This window comes from Nycticebus coucang, chromosome 5 (assembly GCF_027406575.1).
Source record: "Nycticebus coucang isolate mNycCou1 chromosome 5, mNycCou1.pri, whole genome shotgun sequence".
In the NCBI taxonomy this organism is placed as follows: Eukaryota; Metazoa; Chordata; class Mammalia; order Primates; family Lorisidae; genus Nycticebus; species Nycticebus coucang.
The window spans coordinates 55,550,968-55,577,279 of record NC_069784.1 but is presented as its reverse complement, the minus strand read 5'-3'; the positions used below and the strand labels follow the sequence as shown (position 1 = coordinate 55,577,279).

Genomic DNA, 26,312 nt, shown 5'->3' with positions numbered 1-26,312 from the left:
CTCCTCACCACAAAGGATGTGCCAAAAAGTACTATCTCTTCACTAGAAGGCAGACTTTCTAGTTCCTAGACTAGAACCTCAGCCTGAGGCAACTCCTTTTACCTGTCCTATTTAGGAATTATCTGAGGTCTCCTTTAAAATATGTATCTTGGCTGTGCTGCAGAATCCACAGTAAAGGCCAGAAGCCGCCTACCATAACTGTTGTGCCTATTTATCTATGTGTGTTTGCAAAGGTAGACCACATTAGCTGCAGTCTCTCACAGAACTGTTTCTTTTAGTTTAGTTCCTTTAGATCCTATAAAGAGTAAATAATTTTGAACTATATGATACATTTATAATATCAAATGCATTAATTTTAAATTTAAAAATAACCATCTGGGTCCAAAGTTAACTTCCAAAGGGAAAAAAAAAGTGACAATTCCAAGAGTTTTTTTTTTTAAAGTTTTTTTTGTTTGTTTGTTTTTTTTTTGTAGAGACAGAATCTCACTTTATGGCCCTAGGTAGAGTGCCGTGGCCTCACACAGCTCACAGCAACCTCCAGCTCCTGGGCTTAAGTGATTCTCTCGCCTCAGCCTCCTGAGTAACTGGGACTACAGGCGCCCGCCACAATGCCCGGCTATAATTCCAAGAGTTTTTATCAGAAGGAAACAGTCAGATTTTGAGTTACCTAGAAAGAAAATAAAACAGTGCTCAGGTATAAGAAATCTGAAGGTCATTACTGCATTCCATCTATGAATGCCCTGCCCCCCAAAAGATTAAGACTTTATTACCAGAAAATACTAGAAAATAGTATGCAGGACATCAAAGGAAAAAAAAGCATCTATTTGTGGAAGGACAGAGGAAAGATATAATACCTCCAAACACTTGCATAGGTAAGCAACTATTTCTTTTTTTTGAGACAGAGCCTCAAGCTGTCGCCCTGGGTAGAGTGCTGTGACATCACAGCTCACAGCAATCTCCAACTCCTGAGCTCAAGCGATTCTCCTGCCTCTGCCTCCCAAGTAGCTGGGACTACAGGCGCCAGCCACAACGCCTGGCTATTTTTTTGGTTGCAGCTGTCATTGTTGTTTGGCGGCCCAAGCAAGATTCGAACCCACCAGCTCAGGTGTATGTGGCTGGCACCTTCGCCACTTGAGCCACAGGTACCAAGCTAGCAACTATTTCTTGAGGTGAAAAGGATGAGGAAACAAAATGAGTGGACACAGAATGTTGAGGAGAAAGGCAGGGGGCACAAGATGAATAAGAAGGCCTGGACTCCCTTATAAGGCCAAGCTTGCAAGATACCACCCGGTTTTCAAACCTCAAACTTACTGTTCCATGAGGAAAGTGAAGGTTGTAGAAATTACAATTAAAATAGAATTTATAGTACTCAGTACTACTGTGAAACCAATTTATAATAACTCACACTTGCATATGAAAAATGAAACACAACTTTAGTCTATGATGAAGGAGGGAAGGGTAGGGAGAGGGTTGAGGAGGGGGTAGGAGGGATAGTAGGGGGACCACAACTATGGAGCACATTGCAAGTACAAGTTGGTTCTATCACGTGTAGAACACAAATGTCCTACTACTAATTGGGTAAATGAGATGAAAGCTATGCTGATTAGTATGATGTAAGCACTCCAATTTGTACAAATAATCAACACACTGAAATGGGCATAAATGTATTTATGATCTACGTACAAAAGACAATTAAAAAAATAAAATTTATATAAAAGGAAAAAGGCTTCGTGTAGGCAAATCCCAACATGGACGGAGAGAGCAAAACTATGAAAAAGAATATACAAACTAGATTAAGGAGGAGAGAAATTCGGAAGGGAAGACTGCTGAGAATAGAGACAATGAGGGCGTACACCATCTACACGTCAACCACCACTCAATACACGGATTTCAATATAAAATACAAAAATGCAAAAATAACACCTAGATGAGGGTAGTAGAGGAAGTGTGCACAGAAACTGCAAGACAATTCAGCATCCTGCAAGAGCTTGAAGGGACGCGGTGGGGCAGTGGCGATGAAGGAGGGGAGGGACCACAGCAGGGGAAGAGGGTGGGTTGCAGCAGCAGAAGTCGCCTTAAAAAGTGAAGGACCAGAAAGCAATCTAGTGGAAAGAAAGACCAGGGTAAGTCAAGGGCGGGATCACAGAAGAATAAAGTAGAAGAGAGAATGGCGGTAGGCATGCCCTAAAAAAGTGAACCGGTCAAAGACCCAACAGAGCCCCATCGTTGGGCAGGGAGGGGAGTTGTAGGAGCCAGCAGAGCTCAGTCACAAACCTGACGCGAGAGAAGTGTGAGTACAGGACAGGAGTGAAGACCCTCTACTCAAAATCAGGGTGTAATGTCGGTACAATTGAGTAGAAAAACTATGTCGAACCCCGCGCGCCCTCCCCCAAAAAGCATGCAAGGGTCAGAAAAGGTATATTCTCGGAGTATGAATACTAAAAGGAGGAGAGAAAAGGAGCGCACGAAAGGATGACAAAATTTAGGGGGTGCTTAACCATAAGGAAAGGGTAACTAAGGGAAGAAAAAGGGAGGAATGGAGAGGGATGATGTTTCCCGAAAAAAGACAGGCGCAGACCAGAGGTCCGGCTTACTTGGTGTAGAGGGCAGAAAAGACAAGTCCACCCGGGCGGCGCGAGGTGGTGGGGAACAAGCAACTGATGCTAAAGACGAGAACTTGGGAGGACATGAAACTGGCTGATCAGGGCAGAAGAGATTCGCCAGGACTAAGGCGAGGGGAGTGGGGAGCAAATAGCAGCATGCCAGAAGGAAAGCGGAGGGGCGGAGAGAACCCACAGGAACCCGGGCAGGGGTAAACGCAACGGGGGCAGGCGGGAGGAGCACAAAGTCGGGATGGGGAGAGAAGGGTGAGCCCCCCGGAGGTGCCCGGGGGCCGCGGCCTGAAGGGGCTGGGGTCCCGAAAGCCGGCTCGGGGTGGGGGAGGTGCGCCCTGGGGATGACAGGAGCAGAGGGGAAATGCAGGGACCGGCGGAGAGGGTGGGACGGCGGCCGCCCCTATACTCACACCTCCAGGATGCGGTCTCCCTTGCGCACCCCGGCGCGATCGGCCGCCCCCCCGGGCAGCACGGCGCTCACATGCTGCAGCGGCGCGTACAGCTCCCCGTTGATGCTCCGCAGCTGCCCGCCCTCGCTCACTTGGCCCCGCACGTTGAAGCCGTAGCCGGACTCAGACTTGACTATGCGCACAACCCGCGGGCCGCCGCCTCCCCCGCCGCCGTTCCCGGCGCAGTGGAGCCCAGACCCCCCGCCGCCGCCGCCGCCGCCGCCTCCGTTCCTGTGAGGGGCCGAGGGGTGAATCCCTTCGCCGTCCTCGTCCGCCATCTTGCGAGCAGGCGAGTCGTGCCCCCGCCCCCCTACGCCTCCACTCCCTCCCAGAGCGCGCTCGCCCTTCTCGGCAGTCGCGCGACCCCCAACGCGCGCGCCCGCTCCGCCGGCCACGGGACAGAGTTGGCCACAGAGCTGCTGGCGGCAGTGAAAGTGGAGGCAGGGAGCGGGAGAAAGCGGGCGGGAGAAAGCGGGCGCGCGGGCGCCGCGGGGCCTCCTGGGAGATGTAGTTTCTGCGCCGAGGGGGCGGGGCGAGGGCTGGGCCTGGGAGCGGAGGTTGTGTCGTGCAGTGCGGGAGCAGGGCCTGCTGGGAGTTGTAGTTTCCGTTTACTGCTCGGTTAGGAACTGAGTCTTCTGTTGGTTGGCCAGTGTCTAACCCAGCAAGCCAGAGTGTTAAAATGATTCAGCTGCTGATGAGGGCAAGGTTTTTATTCTCGTTAACGTCAAACCTCTAAAAACAATCATGTTAGGATAAGTTGACTTCTGTGAATCTACACAGTATTAAATTATGTTAATTCATTTGCTCAGTAACTTCTGTTCCCAAGGCCCCCGACAATCCCTGAGACAACTAGAACATGAATTAGCTTCCATATTTCACGTGTTAGTGAGTAGGGCACCGGCCCCATATGCCGAGGGTGGCGGGTTCAAACCCGGCCCCGGCCAAACTGCAACAACAACAACAACAAATAGCCAGGAGTTGTGGCGGGCGCCTGTAGTCCCAGCTGCTTGGGAGGCTGAGGCAAGAGAATAGTAAGCCCAAGAGTTAGGGATTGCTGTGAGCCGTGTGAAGTCATGGCACTCTACCCGAGGATGGTACAGTGAGACTCTGTCTCTACAAAAAAAAAAAAAAAAATGCTAAGAAAACTAAACCTTAGAGTACCCAAAGCTATCCAGCTATTAACTATCAGGAACTAAGGCCCAGTTATATTTGCACAACTTTCTTGGCCTTTATCGCAACTATAATCACAAACTGGATAACGGCATGTTGGTCTACAGTGAACTGCAAATGGCCTGCTGGGCTCATAAGAGTATAATGGAGCTGAAAAATTCTATCATGGTGACATTATAATCATCACATCATAGTGCACACATTACTCACATGGATGCTAGTAATATAAAAGTATAACACTCAGTACGTAATACCTTATAATAACTATGTTCCTGATTTATATATTCACTATACTTTATATTGTTATTTTAGAGTGCTCTTCTACTTATTAAAAAAAAAGTTATGGGGCGGCGCCTGTGGCTCAGTGGGTAGGGCTCCAGCCCCATGTACGGAGGGTGGCGGGTTCAAACCCGACCCCGGCCAAACTGCAACAAAAAATATCTGGGCATGGGCGGCGCCTGTGGCTCAAGGAGTAGGGCGCCGGTCCCATATGCCAGAGGTGGTGGGTTCAAACCCAGCCCCGGCCAAAAACGAAAAAAATATATATATATCTGGGCATTGTGGTGGGCGCCTGTAGTCCCAGCTACTCGGGAGGCTGAAGCAAGAGAATCGCTTAAGACCAGGAGTTTGAGGTTGCTGTGGGCTGACGCCACAGCCCTCTACCCAGGGCAATGTAGTAAGACTCTGTCTTAACAAAATAAAATAAAATAATAAATAAAAAGTTAACTGTACAACAGTCTCAGGCAAGTCCTTCAAGAGGTTTTCCAGAAGGCATAGTTATCACAGGAGATTTCAGCTTCATGTATGTTACTGCCCCTGAAGACCTGTCAATGGGACAAGATGTGGGGGTAGAAGACAGTGATATTGACGATCCTAATTCTGTGTAGACCTAAGCTAATACTTGTGTTTGTGCCTTAGTTTTTTACAAAAATATTTTAAAAGGAAATTTAAAAAATAGAAGAAAGCTTATACAATAAAGATATAAAGAAAGAAAATGGTTTTGTACAGTTGTAGAATGTGTGTTTTAAGCTAAGTGCTACTGCAAAGAAGTCAAAAGTTAAAAAAAAATTAAAAAGTGGCTAGGCACAGTGGCTCATGCCTACAGTCTTAGCACTCTAGAAGCCAAGGTGAGTGGATTGCTTAAGCTCAGGAGTTGGAGACCAGCCTAAGCAAGAGTAAGACCCCATCTCTACTAAAAATAGAAAATCTAACCAGCCATTGTGGTGGATGCTTGTAGTCCCAGCCACTCAGGGGCTGAGGCAAGAGGATAGCTTGAGCCCAAGAGTTTGAGGTTGCTATGAGCTATGACACCATAGCACTCTACCCAAGGTAACAAAGTGAGACTATCTCAAAAAAAAAAAAGAAAGAAAAAGAATTAAAAAGCTTATAAGGTGGGCAGCGCCTGTGGCTCAGTCGGTAAGGCGCCGGCCCCATATACCAAGGGTGGCGGGTTCAAACCCGGCCCCGGCCAAACTGCAACCAAAAAATAGCCGAGCGTTGTGGCGGCCGCCTGTAGTCCCAGCTACTCGGGAGGCTGAGGCAAGAGAATCGCTTAAGCCCAGGAGTTGGAGGTTGCTGTGAGCTGTGTGAGGCCACGGCATTCTACCGAGGGCCATAAAGTGAGACTCTGTCTCTACAAAAAAAAAAAAAAAAAAGCTTATAAGGTAAAAAAAGTCATAGTAATTTAAGTTTAATTTATTGTTCATGAAAGAAAAATTTTTATAAATTTAGTATAGGCTAAATATACAGTGTTTGTGAAGTCTACTTAGCATACAGTAATGCCTTAGGCCTTCTAATTTGCTAAGCACTCTTCCTGACTCACCCAGAGCAAGTTCCAGTCCTTCATGGTAAATGCCCTATACAAATGTTTCATATTTATCTTTTATACTGTAGTTTTAGTAAATCTTTTTTATGTTCACTCATATAGCTCTCCTTGTGTTATAGTTGCCTATAATATTCAGCACAGTAACATGTTGTACAGGTCTGTAGCCTTGAAGCAATAGGCTATACCATATAGCCAAAGTGTGTAATATCCTGTACCCTCTAGGTTTGTGTAAGCATACTGTATGATGTTTGCACAACAAAATTGCCTAACAGTGCATCTCTCAAAACATACTCTCATCATTAAGCAATACATGATTGTACAAAAAGTATATGTAGTTTACAGCAGTGGCTCACATCTATAATCCCAGCACTTTGGGAGGTCAAATCACAAGGATCATTTGAAGCTAGGAGTTGGAGACCAGCCTGAGCAACATAGCAAGACCCCATCTCTATAAAAACATAAGAAATTAGCTAGGTCTAGTGGTGAACACCTACAGTTCCAGTTATTCAGGAGGCTGAAAAGGGAGGATCACTTGAGCCCCAGAGTTTGAGGCTACAGAGAGCTATAATTGCACCATCACACTCCAGCCCAAGTAACAGAGCAAGACCCTGTCTCTTTAAAAAAAAAAGAAAATGAAAGCATATGTAGAGAGGACACTATGGTATCAGTGATTTAAAACTGGATATTAGAGTGGCTATGTAATAATTTGAATTTGGTAATAATTTTCTTTTTTTATCAAAACCTTTTAAAAATGCTTTATTGTAAAAAGTTAAAATGCAGCTAGGCGCAATGGCTCATGCTGAGGGAGGTGGATTGCCTGAGCTCAGGAGTTCAAGACCAGCCTGAGCAAGAGCAAGACCCCATCTATAAAAATAGCCAAGCATTGTGGTGGGCACCTGTTGTCCCAGCTACTCGGGAGGTGAGGCAAGAGAAACACTTGAGCCCAAGAGTTTGAAGTTGCTGTGAGCTATGATACTGCAGCACTCTTATCAAGGGTGACAGAGTAAAACTCTGTCCCCACCCCCCACCCCCAAAAAATTCATTTCACTGAATGAATTTGGTTTGGTTTCCTGCACAAAATATTGCCTTATTTCCCCATTCATTGCTGGCCACCTGAAGCTGTCAGTGAGGTCTGTTGTGGATGCAGCTTCCTGGTCTTAGAGCAGAAATTAAGCAAAACATGTGCTGTAACTGTAAAAATATGATTCAGACCTTTGCATCATTCAGACCTTTGCATGGGATAACCCCCATCAGGGTTATCCTTATCTTTCAAAACCAACAGAAATTAAAGTTTCTTTGAGCTCAAATGTGAAATGAAGAAACTTGAGGTAAGAGGTTCCACCCAGATTTCTGATTCCACTTAAATTAGTGAATTCTCTAGAAACAGGCAGCTCCAAAGCTTTAGTTTTTAATTTCTTCCCTTTTCCATACTGATTATTTGACACATTGGAATAATCCTCTTCAAATAAGTAGGTTCCCAAACATTGTGAACCTAATACTACCTGCCTAAAGCCCAGAGCCCTGTCCCAGCCAAAATGGGGAGCAGATGAACCCACCCCAACTGAGTGCAGCCATGTTGACGAAGAGAAGTTACCTTTATTTCAGATTCACTTTGTTTTCCCCAGCAGTACAATAGAGTTCTTTGCAAACAGCAGTGATTGAGTTTTTTAGCTGCCTACCAAAACACAAACTTGTGGATGTTGTACAGCATGCCCAGTGAAGGCAAGTGAAATAATGAAAATAGCTTACTTAAGTAATTACTACTGAAGACTGGCATTTGATTTTACCCAACTGATAGGGTAATACATTAGTCTGTTACTGTTTCACAGATACTACAGATGCAAGATTCCTGCAAGATTCCTGGGTCAGAGACAAAGGATTATTACTCAGGACACAGGAAGCAACATGAACCTTTTCATGTTTGTGTCAGTTCTTCCTGTCCCCACAGGCTGGGGAAACATTCAAGGAACAACCCCCAAACTGCTTCTCCTCCTTGAACAACAACATTCTTTTAGAACAACAGCATGCTTTTCTCCTCTGCCAAAGTCACCTAGCCCCTGCATACTCTTCCTTTTATCTTTTGCTGGAAAGCACAGTAGCTTCTCCTCCCTAAAGTTAATCTTTACCCTATGTGCTAGATTCATGTCAAACAAAACCTTGTAAAGACACAATTTCACACCCAGTAAGCAGCTTTACTGAGATAGGTGACTTTGTTTAGACCTTTATTTATAATAAAGCTGTTTTTAAGATTCAGTGCTGGCTGCAGTTGCAAGCTGCACCAGTCCTCCTGATCCCATCTCTTTGTCTCTTCTGTAATTTATCTTCGTCTCTTGTGTGATTTATTTCCTCACTTTCCCACCATTCCCACTCTGGTTCTTTTCCTCTCGAGCTGGCTGGTGAAAGTCCCTCAAATACTACCAGGATGAAACAGATACATGCTGTGCACTTACTAAAGCCACATCTCGTCTGAGGAGGAGTTTGGGGAACCTGTCATTTTATAGGAAGCAGTAAGAAAACCCATTCTTTGTCCTGGAAGAAGATATTACTTCATCTCTCAAGGTTGCTCCCTATAAACACAAACATAAGAAACTACCCTGGTAAGGAGCAGTCAGAATCTTCCATTCTTGGCAGACCCAGGAAGATGGGTACAAGCATGAAAGACCCATGAAGGACTGTCTCTCCCAACACTGCTATGTGCCAAACAATATTCTAAGAACGTTATATCTATACTCTCATTTAATCTCCACAACTATATATTGTCCCCTATTTTAAAGGGGAGGTCACACAGCTAATGAGCAATGAATCGAGGAAAAGCAGAGATCTAATGACTTACTAAACCAACAATCAACTCTTTGAAATAATTTATGGGCTGGGTGCAATGTGTCACACCTATAATCCTAACACTCGGGGAGACTGAGGTAGGTGGATTGCCTGAGCTCAGGAGTTCAAGAGTAGCCTGAGCAAGAGCAAGACCACGTCTCTACTAAGAAAAACTAGCTGGGCACAGGTGTCATGGTGGGTGCCTCGCAGCTACTTGAGAGGCTGAGGCAAGAGGATTGCTTGAGCTGAAGAGACTGAGGTTGCTGCAAGCTATGATGCCACAGCACTCTACCCAGGGTGATAAAATAAGACTCTGTCTCAAAAAATATATAAATAGGCTCCACGCCTGTGGCTCAAGCAGCTAAGGCACTAGCCATATACACCAGAGCTGGCAGGTTCGAATCCAGCCCAGGATGCCAAACAACAATGACAACTGCAACCAAGAAATGACCGGGCATTGTGGCAGGCACCTGTAGTTCCAGCTTCTTGGGAGGCAGAGGCAGGAGAATCACTTAAGCCCAGGAGTTTGAGGTTGCTGTGAGCTATGATGCCATAGCACTCTACCCTGGGGGACAGCTTGAGGCTCTGTCTCAAAAAAAAATAAATAAAATAAAATTAAAATTAAAAAATAAAAAGAATGGGCGGCGCCTGTGGCTCAGTGAGTAGGGCGCCAGCCCCATATGCCGAGGGTGGCGGGTTCAAACCCAGCCCCGGCCAAACTGCAACCAAAAAATAGCCGGGCGTTGTGGCGGGCGCCTGTAGTCCCAGCTGCTCGGGAGGCTGAGGCAAGAGAATCGCGTAAGCCCAAGAGTTAAGAGGTTGCTGTGAGCCGTGTGACGCCACGGCACTCTACCTGAGGGCAGTACAGTGAGACTCAGTCTCTACAAAAAATAAAAAATAAAAAGAATTTATGGGCTGTGTAAGGGTTTCCAGGGATTGCTCAGGGGGAAAAATAGTAAAAAAATTAAAGAAATCTCTCAAAATATGGGATGAGGACTTAAAATCATTATAATTTGAACATAAAATTAATGTGACCTTATTTTACAACCAAGCTAATGAAGAAAGTTGAAATAAGAATTTTCGTTCCTTGGCTTAGTGCCAGTAACTCAGCAGTTAGGGCACCGGCCACATACACATGGGTCTGGACCTGCTAAACAGTGACAACTACAATGACAATCACACACACACAAAATACCTGGGCATTGTGGCAGATGCCTATAGTCCCAGCTACTTGGGAGGCTGAGGCAAGAGAATCTCTCTAGTCCAAGAGTTTGAGGTTGCTGTGAGCTGTGATGCCACAACACTCTACTGAGGGTGACACAGTGAGACTCTGTCTCAAAAAAAGAAAAGAAAAAAAAAAAGAATTTTGTTCCAAAATAATAGGTCATTTGGATTAAACATGAATCATTTAATTTCAACTGAGTGTTGGATGGGATGGAACTCATCTAAAGCAAAGTATCAGAGAAAGGAAAAAGAAGGGATCTCCACGAAAAGAGTTTTTTTCTCTCATTTATTTATTACATAAAAATATACAGAATGCCCACTCTGTGAAGGTGGCTAGGACTGCGCAGATCAATAGGATGATATCTCTACTAAATTTCGTGAAGGACAGTAGGACATGATCAAACTCACAAATGTGCACACTTGAGTTAGCAGTTCCATTTCTAGGAGTTCATTCTACTGTTACACTTACACACATATGAAATGAAACATTTATGAAGTTAAGTCATTGCAGTATTGTTTGTATTCACAAAAGTTTGGAAACAACTTGTTGTTTGTTAAATTATGATCCATCCATGATGGGAAACAGAACCATTGTAAATAAAGAATAAGGAAGCTCTTACTGCACTAATGTGGAATGATTTCACAGATACCGTACAGGTTAAAGCAAGGTTCAGCACAGGCTATGGAACTTGATACCATTTGTGTATGAAAGAGAACAATGACCAGGCGCAGTGGCTCACGCCCATAATCCCAGCACTCTGGGAAGCCAAGCCAGGAAGATCCCTTGAGTTCAGGAGTTCAAGACCAGCCTGAGCAAGAGTGAGACCCCTGTCCTCAATAAAAATAGAAACAGTGAGGCGCCGCCTATGCCTCAACAGGTAGGGTGCTGGCCCCATATACCTAGGGTGGCAGGTTCAAACCCAGCCCTGGCCAAACTGCAACAAAAAAATAGCCGCACCTTGTGGCAGGCGCCCATAGGCACCCAGCTACTCGAGAGGCTGAGGCAAGAGAATCGCCTACGCCTAAGAGCTGGAGGTTGCTGTGAGCTGTGAGCCACAGTACTCTACCAAGGGCAACAAAGTGAGACTCTGTCTCTAAAAAAAACAAAAACGGGCGGTGCCTGTGGCTCAGTGGATAGGGTGCCAGCCCCATATACCAAAGGTGGCAGGTTCAAACCCGGCCCCAGCCAAACTGCAACAAAAAAAAAATAGCCTGGCGTTGTGGCAGGAGCCTGAGCCAGAAGAATAGCCTAATTAGGCCCAGGAATTGGAGGTAGTTGTGAGCTGTGTGTTGCCACCACACTGTACTGAGGGCGATACAGTGAGACTCTGTCTCTACGAAAAATAAATAAATAAATAATAGAAAAACTAGCCAGGCATTGTTGTGGGCACCTGTAGTCCCAGTTACTCAAGAGACTGAGGCAAGATCACTTGAGCCCAGGAGTTTGAGGATGTTGTAAGCTGGACTAATGCCTGGGCACTCTAGCCTGGGGCAACAGAGCGAGACTCTGTCTCAAAAAAAGAAAGAGAACCATGTATATATCTCTGGAAGTATTCACAAAACTGATAGCACATGGATTGCCATTGGGGAGAGAGACTGGACAGTGGGGTGTCAGAGTTGAGGGTGGGGATGGGATAAAAAAGAAGACTTTTCACCTTATACTTTTTTTTTCTTTGAGATAGGATCTCATTCTCTTGTTGAGGCTAGAGTATAGTCACCTCATCATAGGTCACCACAACCTCAAACTCCTAGGCTCAAGCAATCCTCCTGCTTCAGCTTTCTGAGTAGATAGGACAACAAGCACATGCCTGGCTAACTTCTTTTTAAATTTTTGATAGAGATGGGGTCTTGCTATGTTATTTAGGTTGTTCTCAAACTTCTGGCCTCAAGTTATCCTCCCACCTTGTCCTTCCAAAGTGCTAGGATTACACTAGTATGAGCCACTGCAACCAGCCTCACCTTACACCAGCGGGTTGCAACCCCTTTGGGGGTCAAATGACCCTTTCACAGGGGTCAATTCATATGATTCATACGATTCATAACAGTAGCAAAATTACAGTTATGAAGTAACAATGAAAATAATTTTATGATTTGGGGTCACCACAACATGAGGAACTGTATTAAGGGGTCGCAGCATTAGGAAGGTTGAGAACCACTGCCTTACACCTTTTTGTAACTTCTGAATTCTCAGTCTAATGAGTGTGTTGCCTATTCAAAAATAAATTTGGGGCGGCACCCGTGGCTCAGCGGGTAGGGCTCCAGCCCCATACACCGAGGGTAGCAGGTTCGAACCCAGGCCCGGCCAAACTGCAACAACAACAACACAACAAAAATAGCCGGGCGTTGTGGCGGGAGCCTGTAGTCCCAGCTACTTGGGAGCCTGAGGCAAGAGAATCGCCTAAGCCCAGGAGTTGTAGGTTGTTGTGAGCTGTGTGACGCCATGGCACTCTACCGAGGGTGAAAAAGTAAGACTTTGTCTCTACAAAAAAAAATAAATAAATAAATAAATAAATTTTAAAAAATATTCAGAAAGGATCAGATTGGAAGAAAAGCTGATCAGAGCATCAAAATAAGAAAATAAAATGGGGCAGTGCCTGTGGCTTAGTGAGCAGGGCACTGGCCCCATATACTGAGGGTAGCAGGTTCAAATACGGCCCCAGCCAAACTGCAACAACAACAAAAAAATAGCCGGGCATTGTGGTGGGGAATGGCCTAAACCCAAGAGCTGGAGGTCGTTGTGATCCACGTAACGCCACGGCACTCTACTGAGGGCAGTAAAGTGAGACTCTGTCTCTACAAAAAATAATAATAATAATAATAATAATAAAATAAAATGATACACCATGGGGCAGCACCTGTGGCTCAGAGGAGTAGGACACCAGCCCCATGTATCGCAGGTGGCGGGTTCAAACCCAGCCCCGGCCAAAAACCACAAAAAAAAAAAATAGAAAAAATAGCCAGGTGTTGCAGCGGGTGTGTACAGTCCCAACTACTCGGCAGGCTGAGGCAAAAGGATTGCTTGAGCCCAAGAGTTTGAGGTTGCTGTGCACTATGACACGTCACAGCACTCTACTGAAAGCAACAAAGTAAGACTCTGTCTTACAAGATTAAAAAAAAATTTTTTTTGAGACAGTCTCACAGTGTCACCCTTAGTAGAGTACTGTGGGGTCATAGCTCACAGCAACCTCCAACTCCTAAGCTTAAGTGATTCTCTTGCCTCAGCCTCCCAAGTAGCTAGGACTGCAGTTGCTTGCCACAATGCCCAGCTATTTTGTTGTTGTTGTTGTTGTCATTGTTGTTTTAATTGGCCCACCAGGCTGGGTTTGAACCCACCAACCTTGGTGTATGTGGCTGGCACCCTACCTGCTGAGCTACAGGTGCCACCTCTGTCTCATACACACAAAGATACCAAATATTGTGCCCAGGAATTTGGATTTCACTCCTAAGTATTAAGGGACTCCAAATGCTTTTTTTTTTTTTTTCGTGGTTTTTGGCCAGGGGTGGGTTTGAACCCACCACCTCCGGCATATGGGACCGGCGCCCTACTCCTTGAGCCACAGGTGCCACCTGACTCCAAATGCTTTTAAGCAGAGCAGCAGCATTAATAAATTTGTGGGGCCCAGTACAGTGGCTCATGCCTGTAATCCTAGCACTCTGGGAGGCCGAGGCAGGTGGATTGCCTGAGTTCAGGAGTTTGAGACCAACCTGAGCTAGAGCAAGATCCCATTTCTAAAAAAATAGCCAGGCATTGTGGTGGGCACCTGTAGTCTCAGCTACTTGGGACTGAGACTACAGGTGCCCTGGGTAGGTTGCTGTGAGCTAGGATGGCATTCAACCCCAGGGAGAATGAGTAAGACATTCTCAAAAAAAAAAACAAAAACCCAAACACAAGAAATTTGTGCTTCAGAAAGCTCTTGCTGCAGAATTTGTGGAGAATGAATTGAGGTAGAAAGATCAGTCAAGGAACAATTAAAGTGATTCAGGTAAATGAGATTCCAATTAGGGCAGCCATGGTGGGAATACAAGGAGGGGAGTGCACAGGAGCAAAGGACTTGGTGACCACTGGGGTCTCAGGTGCAAAGGCAAAGGAATGACATAAGATTCCAGCTTCAAGGGGTGGTTCCCCAAGACAGGCATGAAAAGGAAGAAGGCAGCGCCTGTGGCTCAGTGGGTGGGGCATCGGCTAAAACAGCAGTGGCAACTGCAACAAAAAATAGCTGGGCATTGTGGCGGGCACTGTAGTCCCAGCTCTTCAGGAGGCTGAGGCAAGAGACTGGCTTAAGCCCAAGAGGTTACTGTGAGCTGTGACACCACAGCACTCTCCCAAGGGTGGCAAAGTGAGACTCTGTCTCAAAAAAAAAAAAAAAAAAAAAGGAAGGGTGGCGCCTGTGGCTCAGTCGGTAAGGTGCAGGCCCCATATACTGAGGGTGGCGGGTTCAAACCCAGCCCCAGCCAAACTGCAACCAAAAAACATCCGGGCGTTGTGGCGGGCACCTGTAGTCCCAGCTACTCGGGAAGCTGAGGCAAGAGAATCGCTTAAGCCCAGGAGTTGGAGGTTGCTGTGAGCTGTGTGAGGCCACGGCACTCTACCGAGGGCCGTAAAGTAAGATTCTGTCTCTACAAAAAAAAAAAAAAAAAAAAGAAAAAGGTTTCCAGGGAAGGTAATGATTTTAATCTGGAGCCTATTTGATTTGAGGAGCCTGAGGAAGATCCAAGAGGAATTGTCCAGTAATTGGTTGCACACATGAGTATGGCATTGGGGAAAAGGGTTACAGTCAAACCATACATTTGAGAGCCACTGGCTCGGTGGTGGTGAGTGATGTCCCCTAGAGATAGCATATAGTGAAATGAGAGGAGTGCCAAGGCCAGAACCGGGAGAATCTCCTGCCCCCACCATATTCAGGAGACTCAAAGAGGAAGAGGGTCTAGGGAAAGGCTAAGAAAAAAGTGTCAAAGCCTGGGGACCTAGAGAGAGGTGGCTCTTGAAAGCTATTTTTTTTTTTTTTTTTTGTAGAGACAGAGTCTCACCTTACCGCCTTCAGTAGAGTGCCATGATGTACACAGGACTCACAGCAACCTCTAGCTCTTGGGCTTCCGCGATTCTCCTGCCTCAGCCTCCCAAGCAGCTGGGACTACAGACACCCGCCATAACGCCCGGCTATTTTTTGGTTGCAGTTCAGCCGGGGCTGGGTTTGAACCCGCCACCCTCGGTATATGGGGCTGGCGCCCTACTCACTGAGCCACAGGCACCACCCTCTTGAAAGCTATTTTAAGAGGCTTCAGCACCTATAGCTCAGTGGCTAGGGCACTAGCCACATGCACTGGAGCTGGCAGGTTTGAATCCAGCCCGGGCCTGCCAAACAACAGTGACAACCACCACCACCACCACAACAACAACAAATAGCTGGGCATCGTGGCGGGCACCTCTAGTCCCAGCTACTTGGAAGGCTGAGGTAAGAGAATCGCTTACAACTAAGAGTTTGAGGTTGCTGAGAGCTATGACGCCACGGCACTCTACCCAGGGTGACATAGTAAGACTCTGTCTCAAAAAGAAGAAAGCTAATAGCCGGGCGTTGTGGCAGGCGCCTGTAGTCCCAGCTACTCGGGAGGCTGAGGCAAGAGAATCGCTTAAGCCCAGGAGTTGGAGATTGCTGTGAGCTGTGTGATGGCCACGGCACTCTACCGAGGGCCATAAAGTGAGACTCTGTCTCTACAAAAAAGAAAAAAAAGAAGAAGAAAGCTATTTTGAGGAAGCTGTTTCAGAAACTGGACCTGAACCATTTGTCGAGTCCTTCCCATCCAAGAGCTTGCTTCCCCCTCACAGTAACAACACCAATAGAGGCATCCTCAAGAAACTTGGCTCAGGGAACCAGCATGCCCCAGTCACACGGCTAGTCAATATCAGAACTGAACCTTGAACCCAAATTTTCTGATACCAAGGCCAAGATACTCTCTTCCCACTGTCCAGCTTCCTCTTGATTAAATAAGAATAAGCTCCTCCCACCTAGGTGGCCAGCTGTCAGCAGACCTCAGTTACCTTTCTGTGTAGGAAGTACCCACTTTTGCTCACAGAGTCCTTTGGTTTTTAATGTTCTGCCTCTTCTGTTTCCCTCTGTGCTGATCTAATTCTATTTATCATTCCAGCCCTGGCTGAAGTCCCTCCAAAAAGCCTCCCATGAGGGTGGGCCCCAGTCTCTCTCACATCTCTCTTCTTCTGAATTCCTGAAGCAAATAGGCCTCCCCCTATGAGTGAGTCATGCTCTTGTGTAATCCCTCCTCTTGAGTGTGGGTGGGACCTGTGACTCTCTTCTAGGCAATAAAATAAGGCAAAGGTAAAGATGTGTCACTCCCATGATTATGTTGCATTAGGTAACACTCCTTCTTAGCAGACTAGAACCAGAGTCTCCTGTAGGCGTCAGGGAAGCAAGCTGCCATGTTGTGAACCCCTATGGAAAGGGCCATGTGGCAGGGAACTGTAGGGCCCTCTGGGAGCTGAGAGCAGCTCCCAGCTGACCATTAGTAAGAAAATGAGGCCCTCAAAACTACACCCTCGAAAAATTCTGCCAACAACCTCATAAACTTGGGAGAGGATACTGAACTTCACAAAGAAACAGCCCAGCCAGCACCCTGATTTCAGTCTTGTGAAACTGCAAGTAGAGGACCCAGTTAAGCTGAGCCCAGACTCCTGACCCTAAAAGAAACTGTGAGATAATAAAATACATGTTGTTTTAAGCTGCTAAAAGTGTGGTAATTTTTGGTTGGATCTGGTGGCTTACACCTATAATCTTAGCACTGTGAGGCCAAGGCAGGAGGATTGCTTCAACTCAGGAATTTGAGACCAGCCTGAGCAAGAAAGAACAAGACCCCCAGGCATGGTGGTACCGTTAGTCCCAGCTTCTCTGGAGGCCGAGGCAGAAGAGTTGCTCAAGTCCAGGAGTTTGAGGTTGTGGTGAGCTAGCTGGGGTGACAAAGTGAGACTATATCTTAAAAAAAAAAAAGGGGTGGTAATTAGTTATACAGTAATAGATAACTAATGTGATCCCTATTGCATTTATGCCAGTGCCAATCTGTCTAGACTAGGGGTCCTCAAACTACGGCCCGTGGGCCACATGTGGCAGGGTGATTGTATTTGTTCCCATTTTGTGTTTTCACTTCAAAATAAGATATGTGCAGGGTGCATAGGAATTTGTTCATAGTTTTTTTTTAAACTATAGTCTGGCCCTCCAATGGTGTGAGGGACAGTGAACTGGCCTTCTGTTTAAAAAGTTTGAGGACCCCGGTAGACCATAACAATTTAATATCTAGTTTAGCTTAACCTTTTCAAACTGAACATAAGCTTCCTGGAAACAAGGAGCTGATCACATATGACTTGTGCCATGTCCTGACAGTGCATGAGAGTGAGAAGCACAGAGGAAGTGTGTTTGTTTTGTTTTGTTTTTTTGAGACAGAGTCTCACTTTGTCACCCTGGGTAAAGTGCTGTGGCATCATAGCTCACAGCAACCTCAAGCTCTTGAGCTGAAGCAATCTTACCGCAGTTTTTCATTTTTTTTTTTTTTTTTGTAGAGACCGAGTTTCACTTTATGGCCCTAGGTAGAGTGCCATGGCATAACACAGCTCACAGCAACCTCCAACTCCTGGGCTTAAGCGATTCTCTTGCCTCAGCCTCCCAAGCAGCTGGGACTACAGGAGCCCGCCACAACGCCCGGCTATTTTTTTGTTGCAGTTTGGTCGGGGCCGGGTTTGAACCCGCCACCCTCGGTATATGGAGCCGGCACCCTACTGACTGAGCCACAGGTGCCGCCCTTTTTTTTTTTTTTTTTTGTCACAGGGGAATTTTTCCCTTCTTTTTTTTTTTTTTTTGTAGAGACAGAGTCTCACTTTATGGCCCTCTAGAGTGCCATGACATCACACAGCTCACAGCAACCTCCAACTCCTGGGCTTAAGTGATTCTCTTGCCTCAGCCTCCTGAGTAGCTGGGACTACAGCACCCGCCACAACGCCCGGCTATTTTTTGGTTGCAGTTTAGCCGGGGCCGGGTTTGAACCCGCCACCCTCGGTATATGGGGCCGGCGCCTTACCGACTGAGCCACAGGCACCGCCCCGCAGTTTTTCATTTTTAGTAGAGACGGGGTCTCACTCTTGCTCAGGCTGGTCTTGAACTCCTAAACTCAAGCAGTCGACCTGCCTCAGCCTCCCACACTGTTAGGATTTACAGGCATGAGCCACTGCACCTGTCTAACCTCAAACTGTTGGGCTCAAGCCTCAGCCACCCAAGTAGCTGGGACTACAGGTGCTCACCACCATGCCCGGCCTCCACAATCGTTTATAGAATGTTAGTCCAGGAAAGGACGCAAAGTCGCTGGTAACATCTGCTGCACAGGGCGTGGTTGGAATCAAATGCGTAGTGTGTAGAAATGTCTAACATAATACAGTGCATGGCTATTAATAAACTAGTACGTATAAAAAAAAAAGAAAGAAAGAAAAAAACATACCCAGCAAGGAAGGTATAGCAACTTATCAAAGGTCATTCAGCAGATCATTAGCCAGAACTCAACCCCAAGAAGAAAAACAGTGGTTTAAAAGAGGTGATGACGGGCGGCACCTGTGGCTCAGCGGGTAGGGCACCGGCCCCATATGCCGAGGGTGGCGGGTTCAAACCCAGCCCCAGCCAAACTGCAACAAAAAAATAGCCAGGCATTGTGGCTGGCGCCTGTAGTCCCAGCTACTTGGGAGGCTGAGTCAAGAGAATCGCCTAAGCCCAAGGATTTGGAGGTTGCTGTGAGATGTGTGATGCCACGGCACTCTACCGAGGGCGATCAGGTGAAACTCTGTCTCTACAAAAAAAAAAAAAAAAAGAGGTGATGAGACATCTCATTACTGGTGGATTCATGAATTGAAGAAAACAATTCTCTTTCATTTCCTTCTTTCCTCTGACTCCCTATCATTTTTCTATGATGGACACATGAAAAAATTACTTTTTTGGCAAACTGAGTAACTCATTCACAGAGAACGGGGAGGCTGAATTCATCAGGATTCCTTTAGTTGCAAGTGACAGAAACTCAATTCAAACTAACTCAAGCAAAGAAGATTATTTGCTGGCTCACACAGCTAAAGGGGATCACTGGATATTCCAATTAACTGCAGCTGCATGAAAAAACATGCCAAAACTTAGGGGCATAAAGTCATCATTTTACCAAGCTCATAACTCCGTGGGTCAGGGATTCAGAAAGGACACAGTGGAGATAGTTTGTTCTCATCCTTGACGGCTAGAGCTTCACTTGAGAAGACTCAAAGTCTTCGGGTGACCTAATAGCTAGAGTTTGGCATCATCCGGAAACATCTCAGGCCTGGTGCCTGAGACTGGCTATCAGCTGGGATCTCAACTAGGGCTGTTGGCCTGACCCTCACCCGTGGCCTCTTCATGTGGCTACTCAGCTATTTCAAGTTGTGGCTAGGTTCCAAGAGAATAAAGCAGGAATACATGACACTTTCATGACAAAGTCACATAGCATCACTTCCACCACACTGTTTTGGTCCGAGTGGTCACAGAGTTCTGCCCAGGTACAAAAGGAAAGAGCACAGACACCACTATTCAAAAGGAAGAGTGTTGAGGCAGCATTGTAACTAGAGCACGTGGGATGGGTATGTCACGGCAGTCATCCTTGGAAAATGCAATCTGGGATCATTCCTAGATTCAAAGCAAGCACTGTAGGAACCAAGGCCTTAGGTCCAACACAGAGAACTCAGGGTTACTCTCTCTTTTCCATACACCTCCCCTGCTTCTCTCTTTCCATCAGCAAAACTCACCTCATTTTTCTCAGCACCTGCATAGAGCTTCCCAGTGAAGGACTGTGATTTGCCGTTCCTTGAGACATGTGCCCCCCCACCGCCCCCCAACCAATAAAAGCTGTGAGGAGCACTCTGATTATCCACACCAGGATCACAGCCAGGTTGTATGCCTCCGCAGAGCTCACTGGGTAGTGTTGAGAGCAGCTAGTGCGGTCACCACAGGTCTGATGTCAGGGAGCGTTTTGGTCAGCCTGGTGTGTGATTGTCATTACGTTAGTAATGTGTAGTCATGCGTCTCAAAGCCCTTTACCTGTCGTCTTCATTTCAGGCCCTTGTCTTCCACACTGCTGCACACCACCTCTCCGAGGTTCGCTGGATTTCCCATTGTAGAGGAAAGGTCCCGGCTTTTACAGCCACACTGGCTGGCTTTCTTCCATCACCTCCACTCATCTTACCTGTCATGTTTCAGAGGGCCACCATCATTTTTCGCCATCCTTCCAGCTGCACTCCCTAGGCAACATCACTCTATTAGTTGTGTTTCTCTTTATTCTTTCCAGCTGTTCCCCCCCTGCTTTTTCCCCTCAAAATCAAACTAAATTTTCCTGGGAGGGCCAAGCACAGTGGCTCACGCCTGTAATCCCAGCACTCACGGAGGCCGACGTGGGTGGATTGCTTGAGCTCATGAGTTCAAGACCAGCTTGAGCAAGAATGAGACCCCCATCTCTAAAAAATAGCCAGGCATTGTGATGGGCACCTGTACTCCCAGCTACTCAGGAGGCTGAGGCAAGAGGACCACTTGAGCACAAGAGTCTGAGGTTGCTGTGAGCTGTGACACCACAGCACTCTACCCAGGGCAACAAAATCAGACTCTGTCTCATTAAAAAAATAAAAAATGAGGCATCTGCTACAACATGGATGAAGCTTGAACACACTAAATGGAAAAGCCAGTCACAAAGAACAAATACTGTGTGATTCCTTTTATATGAGGTTAATAGAGTAGTCAATTTGTAAAGACAGAAAACAGAACTAGGGGTGGAGGGATGAGGAATCAGGGAGTCGATGTTTAATAGGTAAGAGTTTCAGGTGGAGAAGATGGAAAGTGGTGGCTGCACAGCTGCAGGTATTTAATGCCAGGGAACTGCATGCTTAGAAATGGTGATAATGGTGAATTTTATGTTATGTATTTGTACTACAATAAAAAGGTTTCTTTAATTTTTATTTTTACTTATTTATTTATTTATTTTTTTGAGACAGAGCCTCAAGCTGTCACCCTGGATGGAGTGCTGTGGCATCACAGCTCACAGCAACCTACAGCTTTTGGGCTTAGGTGATTCTCTTGCCTCAGCCTCCCAAGTAGCTGGGACTACAGGCACCCGCCACAACACCTGGCTGTTTTTTGTTGCAGTTTGGCTGGGGCTAGGTTTGAACCGGCCACCTTCAGTATATGAGACCAGCGGCCTACTCACTGAGCCACAGGCGCTGCCCTGTTTTAAAACTTTTTATTGTATGGGCGGTGCCTGTGGCTCAGTGAGTAGGGCACCAGCCCCATATACGGGGCTTCAAACCCAGCCCCGGCCAAACTGCAACAACAACCAAAAAAATAGCTGGGCACTGTGGCAGGGGCCTGTAGTCCCAGCTATTCTGTAGGCTGAGGCAAGAGAATCGCCTAAACCCGGGAGTTGGAGATTGCTGTGAGCTGTGATGCCACAGTACTCTACCGAGGGTGATAAACTGAGACTCTGTCTCTAAAAAAAAAAAAAGTTTTAAAACAGTGAGGCTACTCAAATACAGAGCAAAGAAATTGTGCTAAACTTGAAAAAATCTATAAATTCATGGTTTTCTTCAGTAACCATAATGTTGAACTTTTGCCTATTTTACTTCCTGCATGATAACCATTTCCCAGGCTCGTTTATCTCTCCTTTCCCAGTAATGAGTCATCCTCCTCTTTTCTCAGACCTTTGGTCGTTCTGACTGAAGTATAAGTCAAGAAATTCCAGCCCCCAAAAAGTGTCCTGCAAGGGAGTCCCTTGCACAGAACAGAATCGCCCATGGTGCCCTCTTACTTTCCTCTCAGAGGTTATCTGCACCCCTTCTCCCTTGTCTTCTAGTCTCTCGGGACAGCTGCTCTCCCCATATCCACACCAAGAGCCTGTGGGCAAAGAGGCAGAGGAAGACTGGGACCAGGGGGAAGCACAGCACGGAGCACCAGCGGTGTTGGCAGCTCTTAGAAAACCCATTTACTGATGACACATAGGTACTAATACTCATTGATCTCTCAGTTGTTTGCAAATGAGGTAAAGTTGTAAGGAGCGGTGCAGAGAATTGGCAGCCAAGTGTCCAGACCAATACCCATTCACAGAGGGCCAGGTCATTCACCTGAAGCTTCCAAAGCCCCTCACCATCTCTAAGACTCAGAGCTGAGCAAGAGGCCTACCCAATTCCGTTGAATAGCTTTGAAATCCAAGGTCACTATTCATATTTAACCTACTCCAGACAGTCTTTTCTGAAAAATAACATTGGTTGTAAGGACCTTCAATGTGGAACACTCACAGTACCCTTGAACTCACACCCCAGAACTGTCAGAAAGTTTCTCCTTCCTCTGTGATCCTCTGTGATTAAAATAGATTCTAAACAGCCTCCACCAGGTTCTGACTGATGTGCACCCTCCATGGTACAAACATAAATGTTAGCACTCAGTTCCCTGCACTGCACCTGTCACCAGGCCAGTGCCCTGGGGCCCCTCCAAGAGAGATCAGCTTTTGTTCAGTGACCCTGGTCAGCCACCTGAAAGGACGCCCTGCTGGTTCAGGCAAGAAAATCCTCTTCAGTTCTGCTAGGACAACCTGAGCAGGCACGGGGCCAGGGCTGGTGATACAGAGATAAATAACCAGTCCTTGCCCCTTAGGAATTCTCAGGTCTTGGGGGAGATGCAGACATGGAAGCAAACAAGCACTTTTGGGTGGCAAGGGTTTTGTTTTTTGAGACAGAGTCTCACTTTGTCGCCGTCAGTAGAGTGCCATGGTGTCATAGCTCAAAGCAACCTCAAACTCTTGGGCTCAAGCAATTCTCTTGCATCAGCCTCACAATTAGCTGGGACTACAGGTGCCCGCCACAATGCCTGGCTATTTCTAGAAACGGGGTCTCACTCTGGCTGAGGCTGGTCTTGAGTGAGCTCAGGCCATCTGCAAGCCTTGGCCTCCCAGAGTGCTAGGATTACAGGTATGAGCCACCTTGGCTGTCTTTCCCCCCACCCTGTACCCCCACCACCACCACCTGGTGGCAAGCTGCTGCCTAAGGGAGCACTGAAGACACCTTTAACTCCTTCTGGGGCGTTTTGGGGCATCAAGAAAGACTTCACCAAACAGGTGTCATTCGAATGGGGTTTTGAAGGATGGCCATTTTCCAGAAGGATAAGGTAGGGAAAAGAATTTAGGTAGAAGAAACCACATATACAAAGGCAGAGAGGTGGACATGGTATGACTTCATGACCAGTGTAACTGGATGAGGGGGTCCGGCTGCCTATCTCTGTCTGCCAATATGCAGAGATGGGGATCTTTGGGCAGTTATGATGATGAAATGTGATTATTCTGATTAGAACTCTGGGGCGGCGCCTGTGGCTCAGTGAGTAGGGCGCCGGCCCCATATGCCGAGGGTTCAAACCCAGCCCCGGCCAAACTGCAACAAAAAAATAGCCGGGTGCTGTGGCGGGCACCTGTAGTCCCAGCTACTCGGGAGGCTGAGGCAAGAGAATCGCTTAAGCCCAGGAGCTGGAGGTTGCTGTGAGCTGTGTGAGGCCACGGCACTCTACTAAGGGCCGTAAAGTGAGACTCTGTCTCTACAAAAAAAAAAAGAACTCTGAAGAAACTGATATTTGACCAAGGAGAAAACCAGGGATCAGAGAGGTGAAGGGACCCCCGACATTATCATGGTAGGTTAAGCCAAGCTCCCCACCGCCACCATCTGCACTGAGCTTCCCGTCCTTCCTCTTGTTCCCTTAAGGTGCCCAGCCTTGTGCTCTTCATTCAGGGCATATGTGATAGTTCCAGTTATTTCATCCTTTCCAGAAAGGCAACAACAACAAAAATTTAGTGTGTGGTTTGGCTGGGCTTTGTGGAAATTTCCAGAACTGATTTTTTTCCTGAGTAAGGGCTTATTAGACACGAGCAAAACGAACTTAAACTTCTCAAGGAACTCTAAGAAAGCTGCTCTTATGAGTTTTTTAAGTCACCTATCAGTCTACCAAAATTATTTATCAGCCTATAAAATTCTCCCAGTTCTTCTCAAAACTCTACCTCTGATGATATGAGATAGACAAATTTTCAATTTTTCATGAAAGATTTACTTTCTCAGCTGAGTGCTATGGCTCACGCCTATAATCCTAGCACTCTGGGAGGCCAAGGCAGGTGGATTGACTGAGCTCACAAGTTCGAGACCAGCCTCAGCCACAGAGAGACCTCATCTCTAAAAAAAAAAAAAAAAAAAGTAGTGGGGCATTGTGGTAGGCACCTGTAGTCCTACCTACTTGGGAGGCTGAGGCAAGAGAATTGTTTAACAAGCCCATGAGTTTGAGGATGCTGTGAGCTATGACACCACAGCACTCTACAAAGGGCAACAAAGTAAGACTCTTGTCTCAAAAAAAAAACAACAAAAAAGTTTACTTTCCTAGAATCCAATACCCAGTTTCTTCCCTCCCTTCCTCCCTCCCTGCCTTTTCTAGGTAGAGTGCTGTGGCATCAAACTGAAAGCAACCTCAAACTCTTGGGCTCAAGTGATCCTCCTTCCTCAGCCTCCCCAGTAGCTGGCACTATGGGCACCCATCATAAGCCCGCTAGTTTTTCTATTTTAAGAGGAGACAGGGTCTTGCTCTTGCTCAGGCTTAATTTTTTAGGCCTTGTCTTTAATCTTCCTTGTGTTAGACCTTTTGTAAAACTGCTGCCTCATCTCACCCTAGCTTGGCTGGCTGTTCTTTGCTAAAGAACTGAGCGTAGAATTTACACCGTGAACACTTCAGGGACCTGGGCAGGTGTAGAGGCAGCAGCTTGTCCTCCTACGGAGGCCCCCACCACCGCCTGCCCAGAGCTGGAGGGATTGCTGCCCTCTAGAGGCTGGAGCCTGGGGCAGCGGTAGTACCTCCACTGGGGCAAAAGCTCAAAATCCTCTTTTGGGTTCCCCTTTGACTAAACCTATTCCAAAGCATTGTCTTCCCCACAAAGACCCAAGTAATTTTAAAGCTAAAAAGGACCTTAGTCCAGCTCCATTTTTTTGACTTGTTTTTTAAAGAACAGGAGTCTGGGATGGAAACCCTGTCCTCACTTAGAAGACAGGGAAGGGACAGAAAGTAGCCATTTGAAATCTAGAAAGGCACAAAGATGCTGAACAGTTGCAGACTCTGGTGAGCCAGGTGAGATCCCAGAGGGCCATCCACTACTCCGTGAATCCTATCCCCACCCGGTCCTGTCACTTGTCCCACACCCCCAACCCTTCTTACCTGAGTCTTACCCTAAAAAGCTACGGCATAAGTGCACACAGGCCTGGGACAGGAGAACACAGCACATCAGTGCAGATCAGATTCTTGCCCGAACTTCAACCTAAACTAACTCACTTTCTTACCACCATGTCTGGGGCTCCATTTCCTCATCTTACTAAAATGAGTTGGATTGGATGTTTTCTCAGGCTCCCTGGAGCATTGATAGTTTATGATTGTCTGTTTGCCTCTTGGCATACAAATACCTGCTGGTACCATCAGACTGGTGGCAACTGGAGGGCCCAATCTAATTTTTTTCTTCGCATCCTCAAAGCCCAGTCCTAAACTTTTGACATATTTAATGCTCAAGGATATTTATTAACAATAATAATTAACATATTCAGTGTCTGCTACGGGCCAGATATGCTACATGAGCCCCTCATGTAAGGTTTCGTGTTGACCACCGCTATCCCTGAGATGCTGATGTTCTTGTAAAGAACAGCATTAAGCACAGAGCTCTGGGGCCAGATTGCCTGTGACCCAGAACTGGCTCTACACTTCCCACCTGTACTTCCTCGGACAAGTGAATTACTCTGTGTCTCAATTTCCTCATCTATAAAATGGGAATTATGTGACAGTGTCTAGTGAATTATTGGCTGGGCAAAAAGGATGTGATTTTCAGTCAACTTGTTCATAAAACCAGACTGTTGGTGGTTTTACCACCAAGCAAGGTGGCTCATACCTGTAATGCTAGCACTTTGCAAAGCTGAGATGAGAAGCTTGAGGCCAGGAGTAAGGGTGAGATCCTAGCTCTACAAAAAATAGAAAACATAGCTAAGTGTGGTGACACACTCCTGTATCCCAGCTACTCAGGAGGCTGAGGCAGGAGGATCAATTGAGCCCAGGAGTTTGAGGTTGCAGTGAGCTATGATCAAAAAAAGAAAAAGGAAAAAAA

At 46.5% G+C, this 26,312-nt stretch overlaps 1 protein-coding gene across 1 annotated transcript in view; it reads right to left on the bottom strand.

The window, feature by feature from the left end:
- Positions 1 to 3,530, bottom strand: part of SNX27 (sorting nexin 27) — a 114,445-nt gene extending 110,915 nt beyond the window's left edge. The window contains exon 1 of the mRNA XM_053591559.1: positions 3,026 to 3,530. Within this exon, the coding sequence (XP_053447534.1) occupies positions 3,026 to 3,342 (317 nt within the window). The 5' untranslated portion in view covers positions 3,343 to 3,530. The remainder of the gene's footprint in view (positions 1 to 3,025) is intronic.
- Between the last annotated feature and the right edge of the window lie 22,782 nt (positions 3,531 to 26,312).